This window comes from Athene noctua, chromosome 5, assembly GCF_965140245.1.
Source record: "Athene noctua chromosome 5, bAthNoc1.hap1.1, whole genome shotgun sequence".
NCBI classification, from domain to species: Eukaryota; Metazoa; Chordata; class Aves; order Strigiformes; family Strigidae; genus Athene; species Athene noctua.
In genome coordinates this window covers 12,291,614-12,309,698 of record NC_134041.1, presented here as the reverse complement: position 1 = coordinate 12,309,698, position 18,085 = coordinate 12,291,614, and the positions used below count along the sequence as shown (strand labels likewise).

The 18,085-nt window shown below is 65.4% G+C and overlaps 3 protein-coding genes across 8 annotated transcripts in view; all 3 read left to right on the top strand.

The window, feature by feature from the left end:
- The window catches only part of ST3GAL3 (ST3 beta-galactoside alpha-2,3-sialyltransferase 3), a 189,228-nt gene extending 184,069 nt beyond the window's left edge, over positions 1 to 5,159 (top strand). For all 4 annotated transcript variants that reach the window (XM_074906359.1, XM_074906356.1, XM_074906358.1 and 1 more), the window contains one exon: positions 792 to 5,159. In XM_074906359.1, the coding sequence (XP_074762460.1) occupies positions 792 to 881 (90 nt within the window). In that variant the 3' untranslated portion in view covers positions 882 to 5,159. The remainder of the gene's footprint in view (positions 1 to 791) is intronic.
- Positions 5,160 to 7,683: 2,524 nt separating this feature from the next.
- ARTN (artemin) lies at positions 7,684 to 14,649 on the top strand. 2 transcript variants are annotated; one of them, XM_074906354.1, is made up of 4 exons: positions 7,684 to 8,290; positions 12,543 to 12,613; positions 12,741 to 12,930; positions 13,304 to 14,649. In XM_074906354.1, exons 2-4 carry the CDS (start codon positions 12,548 to 12,550, stop codon positions 13,738 to 13,740), a joined length of 693 nt encoding a protein of 230 aa, XP_074762455.1. In that variant the 5' UTR covers positions 7,684 to 8,290; positions 12,543 to 12,547; the 3' UTR covers positions 13,741 to 14,649. The 2 variants fall into 2 exon arrangements, with proteins under 2 accessions (XP_074762455.1, XP_074762454.1); XM_074906353.1 differs by lacking the exon at positions 7,684 to 8,290 and adding an exon at positions 9,371 to 9,449.
- A 284-nt stretch (positions 14,650 to 14,933) lies between these two features.
- Positions 14,934 to 18,085, top strand: part of IPO13 (importin 13) — a 31,680-nt gene continuing 28,528 nt past the window's right edge. For both annotated transcript variants that reach the window (XM_074906351.1, XM_074906350.1), the window contains exon 1: positions 14,934 to 15,197. In XM_074906351.1, the coding sequence (XP_074762452.1) occupies positions 15,132 to 15,197 (66 nt within the window). In that variant the 5' untranslated portion in view covers positions 14,934 to 15,131. The remainder of the gene's footprint in view (positions 15,198 to 18,085) is intronic.

Below are 18,085 nucleotides of genomic sequence, written 5' to 3'. Positions count from 1 at the left end.
CTGGGATTCTGGTCCTGTTGGGAGATTTTGGGGAAAGTTGCTTTCCCCTTGATCTCCCCACAAACCACTTTCTGCTTTCGTATAAGTGGTTTAATACTACCAGCACAGGGGGGTGATGGCAGATTCTGTGATCACAGCTAAAGACTGCTGGTGGGAACACATCTGGGTGGGCTGACACCAGCTATAGCAATCGTTGCTTTGAAATGCCGGTCTGGGAGATGTGACCATTTCACCCTTTGCACTGTGTTAGTGTAACCTTTAGTGTGTGATTTCTTCTTGATAGGGCTGGCAGAGGCAAGAGCTTTGATGGGGCTGATCTTGGGGCTTTTCAGCTGAATGACCCCCCCCAGAGACCTCACTTGGCAGGGAGCTCTGTGTGGGTACAACATGTCCTGCCTCCATGTTCTCAGCCAGCTCTGTTCCCCAGCATATACCACTGATAATGCTGTGCTGGTGGACTCTTGTGTGCAGTGGATTGGGGAAGCACTATAACCAGCAACATCTGCCCAAGGTACCCGGGTTGCCCAGATCTCACCATGCCAAAAAAAAACTTCACCCAGCCCATGGGGAGACCTCCTACCTCAGGTACACAGGTCTGGCCTTGCTGGCTGTATTGGCTTTAGATAAGAGAAGGCCCTTGGTCTGCAAGAGCTCTTCTGGTCTGCAGCAGGGTCTGTCTCCTTGGCAGAAGCTCCTGCCCTGCCCCAGCTGGAGTCTCCTGCAGTGTGGGGGATGGGAGCATGCTTGGCCAGGGTACCTGCTGACCTCCTGTCTCTCCCATTTCCTTCCAGTCCTGGACACACAACATCCAGAGGGAGAAGGAGTTCCTGAGGAAGCTGGTGAAAGCCCGAGTCATCACTGACCTAACCAGTGGGATTTGAGTGGCTGCAGCCACTGCCTTCAAGGGAGGAGACAAAGATGCACGCTGCAGCTCTGGGAGCAGGCACTGGCAGCCCCCCGCAAGAATCCCACCTCGCTGAAGACACACAGAGATGCCCAGGTGCTCTGGGAAGACCCTCTCGCATTGCCAGTCTACATGAGGGTTGCATCTGCTGCCTCCCGGCCTAGAGCTGGCAGGAGGTGGGCAAGGCGCTGAGTGGGCAGTTCTTGAACTCTGCATCGCAGACGGATCTTCTGTGTCCTGAACTGAACAACAAAGACTCAGGAGGGAGAAGAAAGGTTTGTGAATAAAACGATTTGTGCCAAATGGGAGGTGACGCTGCCCTGAGGCAGCAATGCCTGAATGTACAAAGTATTATTTTTTAAAAGAAACTCTGCTGGATTCACACTAGAAATACCAAGGTGCAAGGCAAAGTCTGCTTGTGCACAGCCCCGCGAAAAGCCCGGCCTCTCCATACTCCATCTGCATTGTCACCGGCCTCAGACCTTTCCCCAGGAAAACAAATCCGTCCAAAACTTCAGTGTCGTTGGTGCTGCTATAATTCGAAGAGAGAATAATGGCTTTCCCTCATTCTCCACTCAGAGCTTCTGGATGGAGATGAGTATGGGTTTGTTTTTCTGCACTTTTCCTTGCTTCCTGCATAGAAGCAGCAGCAGCCGCCACTTACTTGGCTGCTTTTTCCATAGCCATTCGTCCTGCTCTGCCTCTGCCCTGACCCCAAGGTGGAGCAGGGAGCTGATGGCTTCCTCTGCCTGCAGCAGACCCTCCCCACCTTCCTGCCTGTCGGGCGCTGCAGAGCCTGCCTCACTGTGCTCAAGGCTTTCAGGCCTCTTGGTTTGTGCCTGCTGTGCAGGGCCCCCATGGAGTCCGTGCAGATTGGTGTCACCGTTTCTGGACAGCATCTCGCTTTGGTTTTGTGTGGGAGAGGAGTAATTTATCCTTTGGAAGGAGATCAGATCTTGCGTGGAGATCTGAAGCTTTACAGTTTGAGAGCAGGCCGACGAAGATGTTTGTTTTACGTTCCAGACTTGATCATATTCCCTGTTTAAGTGACATGTGACCTCAGTGATGATGGAGCCTGCTGGCATGGGTCGGGGCCTGCTGGGACCCCACACCCTCTGCCTTGGCCCCTGCTCACTTCATTTCCAAGCTCCTCCTGTGCTGCTCTAGCACTGCTGCTCCTCCTGCTCTCAGGAGCACGTCCCTTCCTTTGCCGTCTTGGTCCCAAGATGCAATATTTGCACATTTTATTTGTATACGTATTTCAGAGGAGCTGGAATAAACTGAGCAATGTGGCTGAGTGCGAGGACAGCAGGGGTGGTCTTATCCACCTGGAGAGTGTGGGCAGAGGGGGGGATTGCCAGGGGAATAGTTACAGGTAGAAATTGGCCCCCACACTCTCCTAGCTTGGATCGGGCTGGACTGCACCCACGGGCACTGTCCTGAGCCAAGACTCTGTGTGTTGAGGCACCGGTGTGCAGCCAGCTAGTGGAGGGGGGTCCTGGGGGCGTGCTGGCTGGCCTCATGGTCCTGGTGCTGCATCTGACGTAGCCCAAGGATTGCAGTCTGCCTTGCTCTGAGCTGAAGGGAGAACGTGGCCCTAACATGACAAGAGATACTGAGAGCAGGGCTCGCATGGTTCCCCTGGGCCTCCTCTGCTCCCACGGACTTGCAGGGGGCTGTGGCTCTGGCGCTGAGACCCCAGAGGGGATGTGCAGGAGGGGCAGGCAGTGACCCAGGCGTGGTCAGAGGAGCAAACCGTAGGGAACGGTTTGAGACCAGGCACAGGCAGAGGCAGCTCTCAGGACATGGTGCTGGGTGCTGCTCACAGACCAGTGTGGGATGTGCTGCTCAGGAGCCTCTCCTGCATAGCGTACCCATAGCCAAGGAGCTTGCTCAGGTGCAAGTCCTGTCCAGCTTCTGGTCGTGGTTGCTGCCTGCCTTGTAGTCTGGGAGCAGCTCAAAGGTCCTGCCTCTTTCAGGCCACAGAAGACAGATGCTGGGAGGCTCTCCTTTTCCTTTCCCCTTCCCATGTCCCTTACCCTGTCCCTTCCCTGGCCTCCCAGCCTTGCAGTCCCTGCTCCCCCAGTACATACCTCCCCGCAGGATGCTCTGTGCGGTTTCTAGCATGGAGAGCTGGGGTTTCCAGCAAGTTTTTGAACATATGCTGTGGCAGATACACCTTTAAGTATTCTCCCCAATTTGCTTTTCCCGCTCAAGGAGCACAAGGGACTGGATTTCCCTGGCTCTTGCCAGGCAACACTCCCTTTGTGGTTCCTGTGTGTCAGCCTGAACCTGGGACCATCATCCGTAGAGTCCCTGTCATGGTGGGGGTGCCTGGGCTGGACCTGGCCGAGGTTGTGGCTGGGGAAGGGTGGGCACCTGCCCTCCACCTTAGTGCTCAAACTGGGTCTTTAACCTGCTGCTGTGGGAGCCCTGGGGCAGTGATGCGGTGATGGGCCACATCCATATGCTACAGTGAGCTGAGATGCCAGGGAGTGGTTGGCTGCAGCCAGGAGGAGGAGGGGGGTGAAGGGCTTTCTCTGTCTATGCTGGGCTCCTCTCCACCCCCTGGGGGAAGCACCCCCATGGACACTTGTGATGGCATTCATTCAATTTAGTCTGTTTAATTGAGCAGTACAAAGCTATGGACCATTTTTATCTTCCAGCACGCTGACCCAGGTGCAAGGAGAGAGCATGGCCTCTGCTCTGCTTTCCCTGGCGTCCCAGTTCCCCACCACAGCCAGGGACAAGAAGCTGTCCCTGCAGACCAGGGAGGCGACTCCAAGCCCTTCCCTCCACCTTGGTGGGAGTCTCCAGGCAGAAGTGCCCAGGCTGGATAGGTCAGTGCATGGTCCAGGGTGACTGTGGTGGGTCAGGACCACCTGCAAGCAGAAGGAAAGAGAGAATGGGGGGTTGTTTGGGGCCCAAAGGCTCCCCTCTAACTCACTATCCCATTTGACGGTGGGGCACGCACACCCACGGAGCAGCCCTGCGGCCAGGCGATGGGGCTGTGCACCCCAGCTCCAGGAGCAGTGCATGGTGCTGGGTTTTGCTCCTGGATGCTGTTCATTTGGCTGCCTCCCCGCGTGCACCTGCAGCCACCTCCCGCCCTCCGAAACGCTGCAGCCCTGCCAGCTCCGAGCGGTGTGCGCGGGTCAGAGCAGGGTCAGTGGGACGGATGTGAGTCTTGGCCTCTCCCTCGCAGTGACTCACCTTTTCAGCTCAGAAGGGAGAGCCCAGGGGAATTCTCCACAGCCTAAATATAGAGCGGGGTTGCCTGGCACCTCTGACGCTCTGCGGTGCAGAAAGGCCACTCGGGTGGCAGGGAACCTGCCTAGAGAGAGGCCGGGGAAGTGCAGGGAGGTTGGGGAGCCAGCTCCCGCAGCAGGATTGTGCTCTGGCTGGTGCAGAGAACAGGTCTGGGGTGTTGCAGGACAGTCAGCATGTGCTGCTCCAGGGGAGAGGGGCTATTGGAGAGCTGCTGCTGCGCTGACCACACCGTGAGCACAGGCTGCTCGTGCATTTGTAGCGTATGGTCCTCCCTAGTGCCCATCACCCTGGCGTTGGGCTCCTCCACCAGCTCATCCTCTTAGGGCTGGCCATGCAGTGGCCTTAAGCTCACATGTGCCAAGGGGAGGCACCACAGCCAGGGAACATGAGGCAGCAGCAGGATCCTCTGCAGCCCAGCATCCCTCCACCTGGCATCTCTGGGCTTCCAGCATCTCCTTTTCCAAGGAGGGAGCAGCGGGGAACCCCTGCCGTGCTGTGCTGCTTTACCCCTGTTGGAAGGTGTCAGGACAGGGCTGGCTGTATCAAATGGGGGCAGGCAGGCTGGGTACAGGCGGCACGGGGACAGGCAAGGGCTTCCAGACTGCCTGGCAGGGAGGCGGCCGCCACGCTGAGCTCCAGCAGCTTCAGCACGGCGTGTGCCGTCGGTCCAGGCCTGTGTCACAGGCGGTGCTGGAGACGTGTCCTTTGGTACGGGTGGCCCGGGCCGCTACCCAGCTCCTCCGGGCACCGGCTCCTCGCGCAGCCTGCACAGGGACTCACTCCAAAGGCCAGTGCTCTCACCGGTACTGTACCCAAGCTGAGATGGAAGAACTCAATGAGTTTTTAAAATTAGTTTTAGTTTCTGCAATTTTTTTTTTAATTTACCCTCTAGGCAGGGAGGGCAAGAGTCTTGCAGGCTCCTCCAAGCCGGCTTATGTCACATCAATTCAGTCATATCACAGAAGCAATAAAGCTATCAAACAAGCTTGGCTGGCCTCTTTCTTCTGCTGTCTTTGGCCTTTTGTAGGGGTGGCAGAGGGATTCCCCTGCTCGGGCTGGCCCCAGCCTGGTTTCACTGCTGACGCCTCCAGCACGGTAACCCAGAGGCAGCTGCCGGGAGCTGCAGCCGATGCCATTGGCCTGGCTCTGGGACAGGAGAGGGCTGTGCTCCTCCTCGCAGGTGACCGCAGGGGTGGGAGAGGGTCTCACAGGTTGGGTGCGTGCCATGGCGGGGGGCAGAGGGGTGGGGACTCCCTGTCAGCAGGGTGGCTTCCCGCCGAGGGTCACAGCAGCAATCAGGCTGGGTGGGGCCCCCACAAAGGCGGGTGTCCGGCCAAGTGACCTTCTCACTGCAGCGACCAGGAAGGAAGCTGTTTAGGAAGCCGGGGGCTGAGGCTGTGACTGGCTCTGACACGTGCCAGGTCCCAGAGGAGGGGAGCGTAACCCCTGCGGCAAACCCCAGCCACGTCACGGGATGAGTTGGTTACAGTCCCCTCGCCTGGGGGAACGAGGCGAACTGCTTCCAGGTAGGTGGCCAGTCTGACAGACCTGCCAGCTCCTAAACGCGAGGGGTGTCTTCCTGCCACCACCGATGTGACACGGCAGAGGCAACCGCTCGACCCTCCCTGGTGTGTGGCTGCAAGTTCCAGATCCCTCCCAGAAAGATGCTGGAGCTGCTCAAAACTTCCTTCCTGCCCCCTGCTCGTCCCAGTCCTTGAAGAGCAGGGCCACTGCTGCCATCGGGCTGGGCCAGCCCCAGGGGTGGCCCGTGCCCCATGCTGGCCCTAGGAGGACTGCAGAGGGGGAGAGCACAGAGCCTGGCACTGGGGCACATGGGGACAGCCTGTGCGAGGTTCAGGTCAGTGGAGACAGGGACACTTGTTCTGGAGCAGGTGTCCCTGAAAGAGCCACATCACCGCTGACGTGATGATGATGCAACTGGTCAGTCCTTCTGCATCACCACTCTCTCCCACATGAGTTTTGTCACACCCAGCCATGGCCTCGTGCAGGCATGGCAGCAGCCAATGGCATGCTCAGTCCTGCTCTGGCTGGGCTACATTACCCCCATCCCACCTCACACAAGGGTGGCACCTTCAGGGACAGATGTTACAGCGGGCCTTGGCCCCACAGGGCTCATTCTAGACCAGACAAGGGACACGGGGACACCCCAGCCCCAGGGGTGCAGGAGCACAGGCTGATGCAGGTGGTGCCTCAGGAGGCACAGTCCCAGCAGCAGCCAGGGAGCAGATCACCCATCTGTCTGGAGAGCTGTGGGGTGGGGGACACTGCCCTGCACCCCAGCACCCTGTGGGTCCCAGCCCATGCTCGGCACTCCCCAGGGCAGAGCCGATACTCGTGGGAGCCCAAGGGAAGAGAGCAGTGCCTGGATTGAGGCATGGCGCTGGGATGTGCCACCTCCTGCCCCCGTGATCTCAGGGGGACAGGGAGGAGGTGCTGCTGCCAAGACATCAGCAGGGCTGACAGCAGCACTGGAGTCACGTCTGCCAAGACGAGGGCCAGGGGCAGAGGAGGGAGCCAAGGCCCCAAGGTGTCTCGGGTGGCATCCACAAAGAGGGTACAGCTTGAAGAGGACAGAGGCCAAACTTTGCCCAGCCACCCATTTCACAGGACTGGGGACACTGTGGGCCCACCTATATGGAGTCCCCTGGATATCCCCCTGTGCCCCCCACACAGCCCCCTGCCCACCACCAGCATCGCATCCCATGCAGCTCTCAGCTGGGCCCTGGAGACATGGGGATCAGCCCAACCCGCAGAGAAGGTGGGAGGGGATGGGGTAACCCCTGGGGTGAGTCAGCACATGGGGCTGTCTCCAAGCCCCGAGGACTGTTGTTGGGGGAGGGACCCTTCCCCTCCACTGACAGCCCCTCCTGAGCAACCCACCCTGCATGGGCAGGGCTGTGGCCAGTCCCAGCCCCATGGGGACAGCCAGGCAACCTGGAGCAGGACTTGCCACTGGCATGGAAACTTTCCAGGTGGGCAGCCCCGTTAATCTGCAGCCCTGCCAAGAAGAGAAACCTGTCCCTTGTCCCCTGTCCCCTGCCCGCTGCTGATTTCTTCCCCCGGGGCTGCTCCTGAGCCTCCAAACCTTTGCTGGGCCAAGGCACCCAGGGCATCACCCCTGCCAGCTCCTGTGAGGGCATCACAGATAGGAGCAGCTTCAGGTCGTGGTGGTGGGGCAGCGCAGCCCCACGGCAGAGCCCACCCTCCCACGCAGTCCCACTGGCAGGCGTGAAGCCACCCACAGCCACAAGCTTGGCCAAGGTGCCTGTGCTGGGGACAGAGGGGGACCAGCGCCACATGGTGCCACGCCAGGGCAGGGGCTGTGTGCCACCTCCACCGTCCCTGCTAGCAGTGGCGGGGACGGCTTAGCTGGTGCTGCCTGTGTCAGCACATTCCCTGGCAGGTGATGCTGCAGGAGGGACGCAGGAGTTGTCATCTTCGCGCTGGATAATCCAACGAGATGAGAGACAAGACGAAGCGGCCGGCTCCACCGTGGCTCGCACACATCGTCTGGCCCTCCCCACCGCGGGACCATGGGGTCTGGGCTGCTGTGGGGCGAGGAGGCGGTTAACGCCACGAGGGGGGCCCAGGTGCCGGGGCAGACCCCATGGGCGACCCGAGGCCGGCGTGTAGCCGCGGCACTGCCGGCGATCGAGCCGCTGGCCCCGCTCCAGCCAGGGAGTTATATAAGCCCAGGGAGGTTGCGCCGAGGCTGTTGAGCGCTGCTGGGGCAGATGACGGGGCAAGCGGCACCCCGGGGCGTGCCACCCGCCCGGACGCCTCCGGACCCCGCCGCGGGCAGGGCCCGGGGGGCCGGGGAGCCATGAGGCCTGGCACCGGGGGGGCCCTGCCCGGTCTGGGCTGTGCCCCGGCGGCCGGCTCCGGCCAGGGGAGCACGTGTGAAGTGGGACCGAGCGGAGGCGGCCCTGGGATTTGGCACGTTTGCAAGGAGCACTCGAGAGCCCCGGGATGGACGTGGAGGGCCCTGGGCGGTGACGTAAGGACTCGCACGGGCTCGGCTCGGCTCGCCAGCCGGCCCCCATGTCCCCGGGGCCTGCGACGGCCCCGGCGGAGGGAGGCAGGGAGACGACAGAGGTAAGGAGCCCGGCGGCGAGTGGCCCCGGCGGGGTGGACCCGGCCGCGGGGCGCCTGTGGGCCGTGGCCGCGGGACGCGGGCGGGCGGGGAGGCAGGGCAGGGAGGCCGGACTCCTCCTCCGGCGAGCCCGGACGTGAGCGCCAGGCACACCGGTGGCCCGCGGTGGCTACGGGTGCTTGGGACGCCGGCCAGCCCCGCCGCGGCCCCCACGCCGCCGGGACGGCCCCCGGACCCCCACCCCCATCCCCGCCGGGTCCCCACGGGCCCGGGTGTCCCCGCTGTGTGTAAGGGATCCCCGTGGGGCTCTGCCCTTTCACCCGCCCCCCGCCTCGACGCCGGGAGTGGGGTGCCCGTGGGGTTCTGCTCTGGGAAGGGCTGAACTCGTCCCCGGGGCTTGTCCGTGTGTCCGTCCTGCCAGCGCTGTGACCGGGCTGTCGGGACGGGGAACCCCGCTCACAGGGGGCGTCCGTCCGTCCGGGCTGCGTGTCCGTCTGCCCGGCCGCCGGCCCGGAGGTGCCGAGAGGCGCCCGCCGGTCCGGGGCTCGGCCGGCGGGCAGGTGGTGGTGGCGGGGGTCGGGCGCCGCCGGAGCGCCTGGCGCCGTTCCCGGCGGGGTGCGAGTCTCCGCGAGGGCTCCGCGGCGGTGCGGGCCCCCGCGCGGGGCCGGTGCTGATGCGAGTCGGGCTGCGGTTCCTGCTGCCGGCGGGATCCCGGCGCCGTCCTGGTCCCGCGGCTGTCCCGGCGCCCGTGCAGGTCGGAGTCCCGGCGCAGCTGCGGTGCGGATCGGAGTCCCGGTGCCGGTGCGGATCGGGGTCCCGGTGCCGGTGCCCGCCCCGCCGGTCAGGTGACAGCGGATGGAATTTGACACCGGCGGCGGCGGCGGGAGCGGGATGGAGCCGCCGCTGTCCCGCACTGCGCGTCCGCCTGCCGCCGCCGGCACCGCACCCCGAGGCGCACCGGGACCGGGACCCGCACCCCGAGGCGCAGCAGGAGCGGCAGCGGGAGCAGCAACGGGAGCCGGTGCCGGCGGGGCAGCGCCGGCCCCCACCCGCGCCCCGCCCCGGCGCGGCGGCGGCGGGCGGCGGGCGGTGGGGGGCGGCGGGGAGCGGAGGCGATGCGGGGCGGCGGCGGCCCGGGGGATGGTCCCCGCCGCGGGCACGGTGAGTGCGGGCCGGGGCGGCGGGCGGCAGCGTCCGCCCCAGCCTGCCGGCGGCGCCGGGCCTCGGCGGCGGCTCGTACCGGGGCTGCGGAGGGGGGGCGGGGGGGGGCCCGCTTCGCCGCCCGCCCCCCGGCAAAACCCGCGGGGCGGCGAGGGGTCTCGGGCCGCCCCCGGGCAGGTCCCCGCCGGGCGGGTCTCGGGGTGCCGAGCCCGGCCCGGCGGCGGGAAGCGCTGAGGGCCGCGGCGGGGACAGGGTTCCCTGCCCGGGCGGGGAGAGGCGGGACCCCGCTGCGGGTGCCCGGGGGCCACGGGGACGGTCTCACCCGCCTCTTCCCTGGGCTCCCGCCCCGGCCCTTTGGGCACGTCGGGCAGGTCTGTGCCCCGACTGCCGGGGCGGGCAGCGGGGGAGAGCCCCGGGTCGAGGGTGCCCGGCGCCCCCCGGCTCCGCTTTCCCCGGGCTGGGGCCGAGTTTGGTCTCTCCCGTGTGCCCCACGTGTCCGACGCCGGCCTCCCACGGCTCTGCGGGGCGGGTGCCAGCTCCGCGTCACACGTGTGTGGGGGGGTTGATTTCTGACACCCCCCCCATCACTCCTGCTGCCAGGGGCAGCACGGCGGGACGCCAGACGTCTGCCGGTTCCACCGGTGCCCGCAGGTGCCCGTGGGGGGTCTCCGGGCATCCCCCCGCGCTGCCAGGCAGGAGCCGCGGCTGCGGGGCCGGCACGGCGAGCAGTGGCGAAAGGGGGTCCAGCATAAGCCCCCTTCCAAAAGCGGCCACGCCATGAGCTGAGACCCTCACTCCGGGGTTGGGGCATCCGCTGGCCTCGCGTGGATGGGCTTCACGAGTGGCTCCGGCCTCCCCCCGGGGCCTGGTCCAGCCCACGGGGCACCCCCTCCCCAGCGCCCTGCGCACAGGGCGGGCAGCGGGGCTCTCGCCGCGGCTCTCCCACGGGTGGGTGTGGGGTGACCCACCCGGGGATTACCCCAGCGCGCTGCTGCTCAGCCCCTGGGCGGGGGACACATGTGACGGGGGGGCTCAGGCACGTCCTCGCATGGATGGGCCTGATCGTGACCCTGCAAAGGGCTCCTGTGCCTGTGAATGTCCCAGCTGGGCTCTTGCAGCCGTGGCAGGGACAGACCCCAGCCGGATCCCCCCCATGCGGGAGTGGGGGGTCTGCCGTGGGGGAGTGAAGCTCCGGCACCCCCGTAGAGTGCCCAGGAGCTTGGCTCAGCCTTGCCCGCGCAGGAGGAAAGCAGGGGCCGAGCGGGGGTGCGAGGCCAGTGTGGGCTGCGGTCCTGTGTGTGCGGGGACCTGCCCCCGGGGACGGGGCTCCGTGGCTGCGGGGGCCCTGGCGGGGCACGTCCGTAATCCCGGGTCCGGGGCTCCCCGGGGGCGAAAGGAGGCTACTGCCCTCGCCCGGCTCCCCGCCGGCAGCGCTCCCGCCGCAGAGCCCGGGACCGTGCTGCCGCCGGACGGGAGAAGCTTGAACTGCACCGGCTGCTCCGTCCCGTCCCGTTCTGTCCCGTCCCGTCCCGTCGCGTTCTGTCCCGTCCCGTCCCGTCGGGATGCTGGGGCCGAGGGGCCGCGGCGGGGCGGCCGGCTGCGAGAGCGGTGACGGGGGGGGGCCCTTCCCCTCCTAGCGGGGCGCAGGGACCCTCGCCTGGCCCCTCCGGGGGTGCCGGCCTGGGAAAACCATGACCTGGCGGCAGCGGCTGGCGTGGGGCCACGGGCCGCCACGGGAGCGACGTGCTGCGTGGGTTGTGCTTGGCCAGGCTGCGGCGGCTGGCGGGGCCGGGGGGCCCGGTGCCAGCCCTGCCTGCACCGGGGATGCATCCTGCCTGGTGCACGGCCCCCGGAGGAGGCACATGGGCCTGGCAGTGCCCCTCACAGTGCTTTGTCACGCTGTGGCCAGTGCAGGGTGACATCAGATGCGGCAGTCGGGACCATCCCTTGAGATGCCGGGGCAACCGGGGGAACTGATTTTGTCTCCTTGTCCCAGTGGTGCCCAGCCACGTCCCTGCATTTTTTGGCCAGGAGCGCTCCCCTCAGCATAACCCGTTCCAGCTTTGCTACAGAAGCACCTGGGACATTCCAGAGTAAAGCCATGGAGGGGACAGGGGAGCTCCTTGCTACAGGATGGCACCTAGCTCCAAGCGGAGAGTTGTGTCCCGAGACAGGGAATGCAGCAGATGGGCCAAGGAGGGTTCAGGCCCCCCCCGGGAGCCACCTCTGGGGGATCTTGGCTTGGGACGCTGGGGCACAGGGGCCTCCCTGCACCCCAGGGAAGCTGGGGAGGGAGGTGCAACATGTGGCTGCAGACTTGGAGTTGCCCCTGCACCCCCCCTGGGGGACATAGCTCCCTGAGACCCTGATCACTGCTCTGCTGGGGCCATGCACGGCAGGGACCAGACTCCCCCGTGTGTGTCAGGGCAGCAGACGCTGGGCAGGGGTGTTGGGGTGAATGACTACAGTGGACCCAGCAGGGTGCCCCACACCCCGCCGTGTCCCCATGGGACCTGCCTGCCCATCCTGCCCCTCATGGCCCCACTCACCGGGGCTGCTCTGGGGCTGCGTGTCCCAGCTCAGTGCAGGCAGTGGGCTGAGGAGCCAGCACAGGGCCAGGGGGTGGCTGCACCCAAGGACCCTGCGCTAATGGATTTGGAGTTTCCAAGGTCAGGCTCCCACTGCAAGCAAGAAAAACATTCCCAGGGAAGGGCCATGGGAAAGGGGCCCCCCCGTGGCACTCCCAGCCCCAGCCACTGCCTCACGGCCCAGCCTGGCATCCCAGGCTGCTTGTGTGAGGAGGTGGCTGTGTCCCCCTGAGGAGAGGTGCTGGGCGAAGGCTGGGCCACTCCAGCTGTCACATCTCTTGGAAGGGGTGCGTGGGGTGGCGAGGGTGCCTGGCTGTGTGTGGAGGGGGTGGGAGAGGGGGTCATGCATGGTGTGCAGGAGGTGTTGCAGGGTGCTGCAGGGTGAGGGAGGGAGTAGCATGCTTTTGCAAGGGCAGGGAAGAGGTGTGCCAGCTTCCAGCTGGCCAGCTCGATGCCCACCCCCTCCCCTCTGCATGGGCGCTGACCCCCACCTCTGCACTTGCAGCCAGCATGGAGCAGCGAGCGGGGCCACCAGAGCCGAGACCTGCAGGACCCACCACACACCCACAGCCCAAGGTGAGCCCAGGCCTGCCTGGCCTTGATGGCCGGGTCCCCCATGTCCCCATCCCCAGCTCGCGGAGCCTCGTCCCTGGTGTGGGGACCCCAGTCGGGGCTCACCCCGCTGTGCTGTGCTTTGTTGCAGGAGGGAACGCTGTGGGGGCTCCTCACTATCCTCTCGCTGCTGGCTGGGCTGGCCACAGGCACCCTGCGAACACCACACTGCAATGAGACGCTGGACGCGTCCCCCACGCCGCGGGGCATGGCCACCGCCAGCCCGGCTGTGGAGGGTGGCGTGGAGGTACCGCTTGCCACTGCCTGGAGCCAGCTGTACGGTGCGTTGTGGGGCAGGACCCCCGGCCTGGGCATGGTAGCCCCAAACGTAGGGCATGGGCAGGTTGGAAACCACTGTGGGACCCCCAGTCCATGAGGGGCTGCCTCTGCATATCAGGACCGGGCTGGGTGGGCTGAGCACACCCGGCCCTGTGCTTCGTGCTGGGGATGGTGGCAGAGCCCTGGGGATGAGGAGATGCTTGGCTGGGCACCCACCCATGGCACCACTCTGGGGGCACCTAGCCAGTGCCAGGTGGGTGGTGGGTGATCGGGGGGGGTCTGCAGGTCACGGTGGGGGGCAGGCAGGCTTGGCAGGCCCCAGGAGGGCAGTGGGTGCAGGATGGGGTCTGACGGTGACGTCCCCTCCATGTGCAGGGGACAACGTGACAACGGGTGGCCTGGGCGCTGCGGAGCTGGCGGAGGACCTGCTGCTGCGTGCCGAGCGCTCACCGCCAGGCGCCAGCAAAGGCAAGAAGGGGCCACGGAAATCCTCACGGGCGGTCCGTGGGCGCAACTGCCACATCCGCAACCTGATGGTGAAGGTGCGCGACCTGGGCCTGGGCTTCAACTCAGATGAGATTGTGCTCTTCAAGTACTGCAGCGGATCCTGTCACCGGGCGCGCAGCAACTACGACCTGACGCTGGGCAGCCTGCTGCGGCAGCAGCTCATCACCCCGGGGCCGCAGGAGCGGGTCCTCAGCCACCCCTGCTGCCGGCCCACCCGCTACGAGGCCGTCTCCTTCATGGACGTGCAGAACACGTGGCAGACAGTGGAGAAGCTCTCGGCGGCCGAGTGCAGCTGCATCGGCTGAGGAGGGGGCCGCCGGCTCGGCCCCGGCTCGACACACGCCCGTAGACCCCGGCTCGCGGGCAGACCCCAGCTCGCCAGGCGTGGTGGCACCGGCACTCAGAGGAAGGGTCTGGCAGAGGCCGGTGCTCCCGGTTTTATGTGGCCACAAAGGACTGAGGCGAGATGGAGCCGCGATGGGGGGTGGGCGGCTGAGCCCCCTCCCGCTCAGTGCCAAGCAGCTGGTGCCACCGGCTACGCGGGGTCCTGCCCGGGTGCGCCCCGGCTCAGCCCTGGGAGAGGAGCCGGGTGGGGTACGGAGCACCCCTGCAGCTCGCAGGGCTCTGCCAGCCCGGCGCCCACCAGCAGCACCCAGCTCGCCTGCGCCCTGCCTGGACTGGTGCCCCCACACCCCTACTTCAGGGGAGCCGGGGCCAAGCGTCGCCCGAGCTTCAGAGGGGGACAGAAAGGGAACAAACCTCCCTGTCCCCTCGGGCGCCCGGGGCTGGCGGTGCCCGGGGCTGGCGGTGCCCGGAGCTGCCCTGCAGGGGGGGTGTCCCGAGGGACGGGGGCGCAGCGGGGCCGAACAGCCCGCGCGTGGAGCGGGGGACCCGCACCCGGGCTGGCAGCGGGGCACGGGCACCTGCCGGGACCCCTGCCCGGCTCCCAGGGGGGTGGCAGGGTCCCCCCGCAGTGCTGTGGCACTAAACTATTTATTACTCTAAATTATTTATTTATTGTTCTCGAGCGGCAGCTCCTATTTATGACTTTGGGCCCCCGGGGGCCGGGTGTAATTTAACCCCAGCGCTGCTGTGAAGCCCTGGGCAGCGCCCCAGCCCCCGGTGCCCCGTGGTCCCCCAGCCCCCTTTTTTCTATTATTTGTAAAATTTGAGGGATAAACTCTATTTTTGTACAGTCGCCTTCTCCTGTAGCAATAAAGCGATGGGCTGCGAGTCCAACCCCTGCGTGTGCCCGGGACGGGGGATGTTGGGACACACACGGCGGCGGCTCCCGGCGCGTTGGGCACCCGCGGGCCGGCAGCGGGGTGCGGGGGGTGCGGGGGGTGCGGGGGGGGTGTGCGGCTCCCGGTGCCCGGCAGGGGGCGCGCGCGGGCCGGGACTACCGCTCCCGGCGTGCAGCGCGGCGCGGCGGCAGGACCCGGGCTGCCCGGGCGCGCCTGCGGGGCCGCGGGGCCAGGCCGTGCCGGAGCGGGGCGGGGAGAGGCGGGGAGGGGCGGCGGGGCCGCTCGGGGCGTCCCTCGGGCGCCTCCCGGCCCGACCGACCGCCTCTGTCTGCTGCGCCGCGCCGGTGCCGCCGCCCTCGTCGGAGCGGGGAGGCGGGTCCCGCTGCGATGCGGCTGCCCGTGCGCCGCCGCCGTCGCCCGCCCGCCGCCGCCTCCTGAGCGCCGCCGCAGCCATGGAGCGGAGGGCGGAGGCGCCGCCGCCGCAGGGCCTCGACTTCACCGTGGAGAACGTGGAGAAGGTGAGCGAACCGCCCCGAGCCCACCCGCGGCGTCGGCGGGGCGGGAGGACGCGGTGCGGGGTGGTGATGCTGCCGCCGGGGTGCGGGGGCTGCGGCTCGGGGGGGGGGGGTGGGCACCTGCTCGGCGGTGCCGGTGCCGGGCCCGGGGGGGGGGGCGGCGGGGCGGCATCCCCCCCCCTCCTCCGCTGTCCGCGCTGCCCGCAGCGGGGGCGGCGGGGACCCGCCTGCGCGCCCCGGGGGTGTCCGGTGCGCGGCGCGGGAGGTGGAGCCGGCGGCTCCTGTGCGCCGGGACAGCCCGCGGAGGGAAAATGATGTGGCAGAAATGGGAGCAGAGGGAGGAGGTGTGTCTCCGACGGGCGTCCTCTGGGTCGCCGTGCTGCAGCGCCGGGCAGGGAGAGCCTACGGGTCTAGTCCTGGCTGCTGGACAGGCAGCATCGGTGTGAAGCCCGACATGATCAGTGTCTCCCAGGAAAGGGACCCTCGCCAGGTGCTGGGTAATTGTTGGGAATTAAGGTTGGGAAAAGCTGTCGGTGGGCGGATGGGCCAGTGATGTTCTTCTGAACCTGGAATCCAGCTTTCTTGCCCCTGCTGATGCTCAAGGTCCTCCTAAGCAGCTGCAGGGCAAGAGGAGCGAGGTCATGATTGCTGAAACCCGGGATCCAGGGAATGGCCACGGCAAACCGAGGCCTGCCAGCGTTATACTACTGCTGAAAAGAGCCCCAAGCAGCCCCTACGTGACCTGGGGTTCATCACGGAGACCGAGCAGGGCACCTCAGCGAGCACTGGGAGAGGCAGCCGAGCCAAAACCTTCCCTTGGGCCATCCTGGAGGTGGTGGGGGCAGGGCAGTGGAGGATGCATCCCTGAAGGGCAAACAGCAGGAGAGCTCTTCTCCATTCCGCTCACCCTGTAGCCAGACATCCGCTCTGAGACCGACAGCCTGTCAATCCACAGCTCAGTCCCCAGACAGCCAGTGGGAATCCCAGTGTCCTCATTTTTCCTCGATAAGAATAGACCGAGTTCCTTGCCAAAGCAATGCCCACGGGTGTGCTGGTGGGCACACGTCTTGTGTTTCGCACCTGTGCCTCCCCAGCAGCCTCGCGGGAGGTGTCAGGTCAGGGATGTCAGGTTTGTAACTGGGCATCGGTTGCCTTTGTGGCCACAGGTGAGACACAGCCCACCTCTGCCAGGGAGACTGGGACAGAGCTCGGTCCGGGGGGATTAACTGATGTCTGGAAAATGCTACATTATTGCAACCTTCTGCAGCTTAATCTGCCTATGTCCAGGGCTGCTGGATGATTCTGCCTCTGACTTCCTTTCTCTTCGGCAGACACAAACCTCTCCTTTGTTTGCACCAACAATGAAGCTCACACTTGCCCGGGAAGGGTGGGCAGTGCCAGGGCGGGGGGCACCCGGCGGTGGCTGGACGAGGTGGGGCTGTGCTGAGAGGCAGCTTGCCCTGGCCACGCTGCTCTGGATTTAGTCTCCTGCTGCCTGGGAGGAGGCAAAGATGCCCTCTAGGATGCTTCGATTCCCCTCCCCCAGCCTGCCCGGCTTCTCCCAGTCTCCACAGTCTTTGCCATCTTGGTAGTATCCTCCGAAGGTGTGGCTGTGGACCGTGGCGGGGCTCTGAGCTGCTGGCTGGGGGCAGCAGCACAGTCCCTGCGCAGGGGAAGAAATGTGGAGTGGGATCAGAAAAAACCTGGGAGGTCCAGCAGCTCAGAGCCCTCCTGTGTCTGTCTTTGCAGGGGAGGGCTGTGGGGTGTTTCTGGTATAAAGCGAAGGAAAGGTGGGCTTTGCTGGGGGCTGGGCTGGTGGGAGGCAGGTGGGTAGAGCCGCTTTGTCAGAGGTGATGCTGGCACATAAATGGTGCTTCTACTGGCCTGGGCTCTTCTGCCTGCCAGGTTTTGTGCATGGCTTTATTAATAACACTGAATACTGATTAAAGTCAGGGTTTGACCCCACTCTGAGTCAGTTAGCAGTAAGTGCTGGGGTTAGGAACAGCATAAGGAGCTGGTTATCTCTTAAGGCAGAGGGTCAAAGCCTCTCCAGGTCATCCGCAGTGAAAGTCATCATGTGTGGCAGTTGCAGCCAGGGAAGTCGTCTCTGGTTAGACCATGCCCATCATGCTCTTCTGATGTTTTTTTGTAGAGAAGATTCACATCTCTGGAAGACCCTTCTGTGCCCCCCACTGTTGTTCGTTATGCAGTGGGCTGGGCAAATGCCCCCGCTGTTTTACAGGGCTCTGGGTGCCCATGTAGCTGAAGAGAATCATTGCTGTGTTTATCCAGCATGACCTGTGCGAGGGAGAGCTGCTTAGATCCCTCCAGCTGTGACCAGTGGTTGCAGGGAGGCGAGAGAGTGCAGATGCTGTAGGCTGGGCCCACGTTACCCTTTGTCAGCCAGCAGGTCTGAAAGCCCATGGGCAGAGGTCAGGCAGCTGCCTGTTTCTTAGGAGGTGTCAAGTTCCTGAGGAGGTGCTGCACTTCAGGAGCCATCTGAAAGCTGCTCCCTGTATTTTTTTGCTCCATTTTTCCATAGGGAGCTTACCTGTGACACAGGGAAGGATCGGGGCTGTGCTGGGGTACTGCCCGTTATGGTACAGTTACTGTGTCAGTGCCCCCCAGTCCCAGCTGAGGGCTGCTCAGCTGCTTTTTTGTTTTCTTCCAAGCCTGACCTAGATGCTGCTCTGCTTCGGCACAGCTAGAGCAGGCTGGTGTGGCCACGCTGTGCAGACCTGCTGGGCAGCTGGCAGCTCGGGGCTGGATCTGCTTCCCCTGCACCTGCTGCTGAGCAGGGCTCTGCTGCTGCGCTTGGAGGGGTCGGAGGGAAGGGGAGGCTGGGCAAGCCAAGAGTTCCAGGGTGCAAGGATGCTCAGCTTCCCTGTGCC